Source organism: Lactuca virosa, chromosome 9, assembly GCF_052849685.1.
Source record: "Lactuca virosa cultivar CGN04683 chromosome 9, Lactuca_virosa_CGN04683_v6, whole genome shotgun sequence".
In the NCBI taxonomy this organism is placed as follows: Eukaryota; Viridiplantae; Streptophyta; class Magnoliopsida; order Asterales; family Asteraceae; genus Lactuca; species Lactuca virosa.
Window position 1 is genome coordinate 204,031,078 of NC_136434.1, and position 6,710 is coordinate 204,037,787.

General features: G+C 41.1%; 1 protein-coding gene across 1 annotated transcript; it reads right to left on the reverse strand.

Moving 5' to 3' along the window:
• Window positions 1-1,320: 1,320 nt before the first annotated feature.
• On the reverse strand, window positions 1,321-1,917 carry LOC145140215 (uncharacterized). The gene has a single exon (XM_079073782.1). It carries the CDS (start codon window positions 1,915-1,917, stop codon window positions 1,321-1,323), a length of 597 nt encoding a protein of 198 aa, XP_078929908.1.
• Between the last annotated feature and the right edge of the window lie 4,793 nt (window positions 1,918-6,710).

Here is a 6,710-nt window from a genome sequence, read left to right on the forward strand (position 1 = left end):
TTTTTGATATAAGCACGAAAATGAATGAATTTAGAAAAAACATTGGATTTTTTACGAAGAGGAGACACCCACACAAAATGAGAAAATTGATCAAGAAAAATGACATAATATTAAATTCCACTATGACTTAATAAAGGAGAAGTCCAAACATCCGAATGACTAACTTGAAATGGAAAAGTAACATCATTATTCGACAGAGAAAAAGATAAACGAACATGTTTGCCGAGTTGACAAGCATGACACAAACTAGAGGACTTCTTATTATTACATGAGATAGACTTATTGGAAAGTAAATATTGAAAACTTGATGGCCGGGGTGACCAAGACGTTGGTGCCACATGGATGAGTCGACACCAAGAAGCACTTGAGGAGGTGGACTTGTAATGGGATATAAATCGCCCTGACTATCACATCGAAGGAGGACTTGTTTGGTGAGATAATCCTTCACAGAAAAACCAAACTCGTCAAATTCAATACTACATTTGTTATCACGAGTGAATTGACGAACAAAAATAAGGTTTTTAATTTTTTGGGGAGTCATAAGAACATTGTTAAGAGCTAAGGTACGAAAGGGGTTAATGCTAATAGAGGAGTTACCCGATTGAGTAACGGGAATACGAGATCTATTGCCAACTAAAACAGAAAAATGAGAACACTTATTTGTAAAGGACTTGAGAATACCTTGGTCGGCGTGAAGGTGAGCAGTTGCCCCGATATCCATATACCACTCAGCATTTACGGGTTCTTGAAGATTCATGGTAGAGAATGCTTGCGGGAGAGCGATCGGTTGATCCGGAAATTTTTTTTGCCATGTATTGGGCTGATTAAAATGTGGGCTGGCCATAAAAGTTTGTTGAGGATAAGTTGAAGTCGAATTGGTCTGATTAAATTGTTGAGATATAGGTTGCTGATTATACGGCCTGCTATGCTGAGAGTTAGCCCAATATGTGTGGGGAGGAGGTAAAAGCCCAATAGCATTGTTGTTGGGTCGCTGATTGGAAGACGCTCCAGGCCAAGGGTTCCAAATCCCCCAGCCGCTATTACCAGCAAGAGTAGCCTGCAATCCAAAATTCCCGCCGACACCACCAGGTCGACCTTTGCCGCCTCCTCTGCCGGAACGACCGCTCCTGTCGTCGCCTCTGGAGTTCCGACCACCGCCCCTGCCATTAAAGGAAGAGCCTCGGTGATTATTTGGAGGCCGATTTTCATGAGTGCGGTTTTCGTGTGTGGTATTTAGGATAGTAGGGGTTGAAGCATGATCTTGATGAATGGCTGGTACCACACGATTTTGTTCCTTAAGCATAGAACGCTCTTCAAATGTTAACATCGACCACATTTCAAGAAAGTCGGGAATGGTTTCTGATGGCGAATGGTGGTAACCACATGAGAAAACTTTGGAGAGAGGTCATTAATGGCATAGATAACAAGATTACGTTCTGGAACTGGGGCTCCTGGGGCTCCGATGTTAGCAAGAATATCAACAATTGACTTTATTCGAGTGCGATATTGAACGATCTTCGAGTCACCAATAGTAATTGAACGAAGTTCATCATCAAGTTCTATGGCTTTAGATTCTTTGTTTTCAAGGAAAAGATCTTCAATAGACTTCCAGACTTCGGCTGTTGTAGCATTAGGTTTGAGAATGGTTTGAAGGAGAGGCTGAGTGAGAGTGCCATACATCCATTGTTTGACAATATTATCGACTTCTTCCCACTGAGGTTCATCAGCTTTGAGAGATGAATCATCAAGATGACTATAGACGGAATACCCAATACAATGGGTCTTGAATAACTCTTTCCATGAATCATAATTCATGCGATCAAGATCAAGTAGAAGAGGGACATATGACTTTATGTTTGTGATGCCAAAAAATTTATCAGTAGGTTTGGTTTTGGAAGAGCCTTCTGAGCCAGTCATGATGGAGAAGAGAAAGAAGTCGAGAAGAGAAGAAAAGAAAGACTGTTGCCCTGAGGATCGACTAGGGTTTAGAGAGATTAGGCTGATACCATGTTAGGCACCATATTTTCCCATGAACGATGATTATATTCCATCACCAAATATATACATGATATAAGATTTGGGCTATGCTAAACATTGTGGGCTAAATACAACGGGCCACACAAAGATTAAAACAAATATAATAAGTACAATAAGTAGAAGATTGTATGTCTAACAGAAACGATTTCGATGATCGAGATCCAGAGCAGGTAATTCAACCCAACGATAACGATCCCATATCCATAAAAAACACTCAAAGTAAGAAGCCCAAATCTAAAACCCTCCTCCTTCAAAAACCCCTTGAACTTGAAGCTTAAACATTTCGCCGTCGCCTCCGCCTCGATCCGCCATTCTCTAACATTTGAATATGTCGTCCAGATTGATGATCTGATCCTACGGTTCTTCCATCCGAAATCTCATCAGCCGCCATCTCCGCCCGACTGTAGCTGCAACAATTGGCCAAATGAAAACGTCGGGGAGTATTTACAACTAGAAATATCTTCTCTCTAATAGTTCTATTCCACAAACAGTGTATTTTTCCTGTGGATTTAGTAATGATTGTTGGTTTCTGACATGCTTATACAAGCTTTTTCACAGAACACGGGACAAATAATTGACACAGAGAAGAAGGCAAATGTGTATACTTCTTATTCACTGAAAATGAATGAAAAACAAGGGAAAAAAAGAAACGTACATCTGCCTATCAATTTAAACTAGAAGCTTAGCTAAAAACTAGGAAACAAACTTGACTAGTTGCTAAAGACCAAGGACCACTCACTGGTAACTTTGATTTATTTTAAACTAAACAAAAACGTGCATAAATTCTGAATTAGTCTTAACATTTTCCCCTTAATTCTAAATCTTCTCTACTCCAATCAAGCTTCGCATTTCCTCATGCTTTACTCTTGCTAGGGACTTTGTGAGAATGTCTGCTTTCTGACTTTTGCCACACACATGTGTCACTGTTATTTCTCCATTTTCAACACACTCTCTGATGAAATGATACATGATATCGATATGTTTATTTCGAGCGTGAAATACTGGGTTTTTCATTAGATCAAGAGCTGATTGATTGTCAACAAACAATGTCACAGGTGGTACTCTTTGACCTGTGATTTCTGTGAGAAGTCGCTTTAACCATATACCCTGACAAGCTTCCATAGTGGCAGCAATGAATTCTGCCTCACATGATGAAAGTGCCACAATTCTTTGTTTTTGGGATGCTCATGTGACCAATTTTCCATTTACATAGAATGTCATTCCCCATATGCTTCTCCTATCATTAACATCCTTAGCCAAGTAACTATCAGTATAGCCTGAAATGGTGACCTTTTCTCCTCCTTTAGAGTAGACTAGACCATGACTCAAAGTTCCTTTTACATATCTAAGGATCCTTTTTACAGCTTGGAGATGTTTTATGGTAGGCTTCTCCATAAAGCGACTAACAACACCAACATCAAATGTTATATCGGGTCTAGTATGAGTGAGATACCTTAGGCAACCAACGATACTCCTGTACTCAGTTGGGTTCACCAGCTCCTCGTCCCCGTCTTTGGTCAAAGTAAGTTTATGCTCCATTAGACTCTTGATGGGATTGCAGTCAAGCATCCAGGTTTTGACCAAAATATTCTTGGCATAGGCTTCCTGCTTCAATGTAATTCCGTTATCTTGTTGGTTTACTTTAATTCCCAAGTAGTATGTCAACAGACCAAGGTCACTCATTTCAAATCTAGCATTCATCTCCTTCTTGAATTCCTTCATGTTTTCTGGATTGCTTCCTGTCACAAGTAAATCATCCACATATACTCCAATGATCAAAGTACTTCCATTATTTGTTCTTGTATACACTGAATACTTCTGAGCACATCTCTTGAAACCCAAGCTCTTTAGATACTTGTCTAAACATGAATTCCAAGCTCTGGGAGATTGTTTCAAACCATATAGGGCTTTTGATAGTTTATATACCTTTCCAGATTCATCTTTCTTCTCAAAGCCTTCAGGTTGTGAAACATAGACCTCCTCATCCAAGTACCCGTTCAAGAATGCCGACTTCACATCAAGGTGATGCGCACGCCACCCATTTGAACCTGCGAGGGCCAAGATAACCCGAACTGTTTCTATCCTCGCAACTGGTGCGAAAACCTCTTCAAAATCGATGCCCTGCTTTTGAACGTATCCTTTTGCTACGATTCTGGCATTGTGCTTCAAGATGCTTCCTTTTGAGTCTCGTTTTACTTTTAATACCCACTTCAGACCTATTGGTCTTCTTCCTTTTGGTGAATCGACCAAATTCCACATATCATTCTTTTCAATTGCTAACAGTTCTTCTTTCATCGCATTGATCCATTCCACTTTATTTTTCGCTTCTTGGTACGTGTTTGGTTCTTCAACATCTTAAGTCATCATCAAACGTTCCGTTGCTTCATACTGATCCATGAGCATCCTGTAGTGCTTAGGGGCACCGCCACCGGTGGAGCTTGAGGCGGTGCTGGACGAATTGGGCGAAACTGGTGAGTTGGGTGTTGACGGTGAGTTTAACGGGGTCAAAGTATTTGATTGACTTTCTTGTGGGCTTGTTTGAGGGTCCAGTTGGTAGTTGGGCTGAGACTCACTACTGGTCCAATCCACATTGACTGGAGATAAATGGCCATCGGGTGTAACTGGGGTAGATCCATGGGTAGACCCATCCACATCATCGATGCTTTCCACATCGGCAAAGCCTTCATCGTTGAAGTCAAAACCTTCAATGGTGAAGCTTATTCCAAGTGTTCCACTGACTTTTGTTCTTTTCTCCCACATCCACGTCTTGCCTTCCTCGGATAAACGGTTCCTACTAACGTAAATCGACCCAGTGCGAGGGTCCTGCAGCCTATACGTTTTTGTTCCCTTTTCAATTCCCAGATGTACAACTCGTTTGCTCCTTTCGTCTAGCTTCTTTAGATGACTCTTGGTGATCATCATGTGCGCGATGCAACCAAACACCCTAAAGTGTCCGACATGTGGTTTGCGACCATTCCACATCTCATAAGGTGTGGAATCCTTCAAGGCCTTCATGCTTATTCTGTTCAGTACATAGATGGCATGACTCACCGCTTCTCCCCATAGCGTGTGTGGAACATGCATCGTCTTTAGGTTACTTCTCACCATCTCAACTACCGTTCGATTACGCCTTTCCACCACCCCGTTCTGTTGTGGGGAATATAGTGAGGTGTATTGTCGATCGAGTCCCATTTCATTGCAATAGGTGGTGAATTGATTTGACAGAAATTCACCACCTCTATCTGTTCTTAGGACTTTAATCTTCTCACCAGTTTCATTCTCTACTTTAGCTCTAAAATTTTTGAACAATTGAAAAACTTCATCTTTTGTTTTTAGAAGGTATACGCACATCACCCTGCTGTAGTCATCAACAAGAAGCATGAAGTACCTGTTACCTGCTGGTGTGAGGGTGAGACTGGACCGTACAAATCTCCGTAAATCAATTCGAGCCTTCTCTATGCTCTGAAGCTTGTACTGGATGGATAAGGTTTTCTTGATTGTTTCCCAATCAAACATCCTTCACATGGTTGGGATGTTATGACCATCTTCGATATTCCTTCGATCATCCCCTTCTCTGACATTGATTTCAAAGCAGTGAAGTTTATGTGACCTAACCTTGTGTGCCACAACCAGGTTGGGTCACTGATTTTGGCAACTAGACATCTTGGGGTTACTTCTTTTAGTTCAATCTTGTAGAGCCAATTTGCTGACTGTTGTACCTTCATGAGCAATCTCATTTTGGAGTCATAAACCCTTAGGAAGTTTTTGCTTGATCCTGATCTCGTCTCCCCCTTCTGAGAGCTGGCCAAGGCTTATGATGTTTCTACACAATTCAGGTATATAATATACTTCTTTTAGTTTTCTTTGCTCACCATTACACTGAAAAATGATCATTCCTCTTCCTTCAATTCTAACCTTTGAGTTGTTACCAAAATTTACAGAGCCCCGGACTGTGGTGTCTAGTTCTTGGAATTTTCTTCTTTCTCCAGTCATGTGGTTGCTGGCCCCTGTGTCTAGATACCACATGCTTGATTCACACTCGATATCCCCATTTGACCTCAGCTTTAGATTCACCTTCTGTTCATTCAAGAATACTTCTCCGGTTTCTTCATTGAAGGACGAAAACAATAAGGCTGGTTCATTATCGGTACTTTCTTAAATTAGATTACTTTCTTGATTTCTTTCTTTCCTTGGATTCTTGCATTCAACTGCATAATGCCCGAACTCTTGGCAGTTGTAACACTGTATTTCACTTTTGTCTTGACCGTGGCCTCCATTGTAACTTCTTTCTTTCTGTTGGTTAGAACCACCTCTACCACGACCACCTCGACCACCACTTGGACCACCTCTGCTCCTGCCTCTACCTCTTCCTCGTGATGACCCACCACAGTTCTATTTTGGGACGGATTTTGAACCACCTTCACATTTCTTCTTGTTCCTCTCTGTCCATTCTTGGTGGATTAAGAGAAGCTTTCTATCATCTGTTGGTTTCAGACCTGCATATACAAGCTTTTTCACAGAACAGGGGACAAATAATTGACACTGAGAAGAAGGCAAATGTGTATACTTCTTATTCACTGAAAATGAATGAAAAACAGGGGACGAAAGAAACGTACGTCTGCCTATCAATTTAAACTAGAAGCTTAGGACCACTCACTGGTAACTTTGATTTA

What these genes read in the sequence shown, in the direction of transcription:
- LOC145140215 (XM_079073782.1), bottom strand. Translation starts at nt 1,917, where the DNA reads ATGACTGGCTCAGAAGGCTCTTCCAAAACCAAACCTACTGATAAATTT.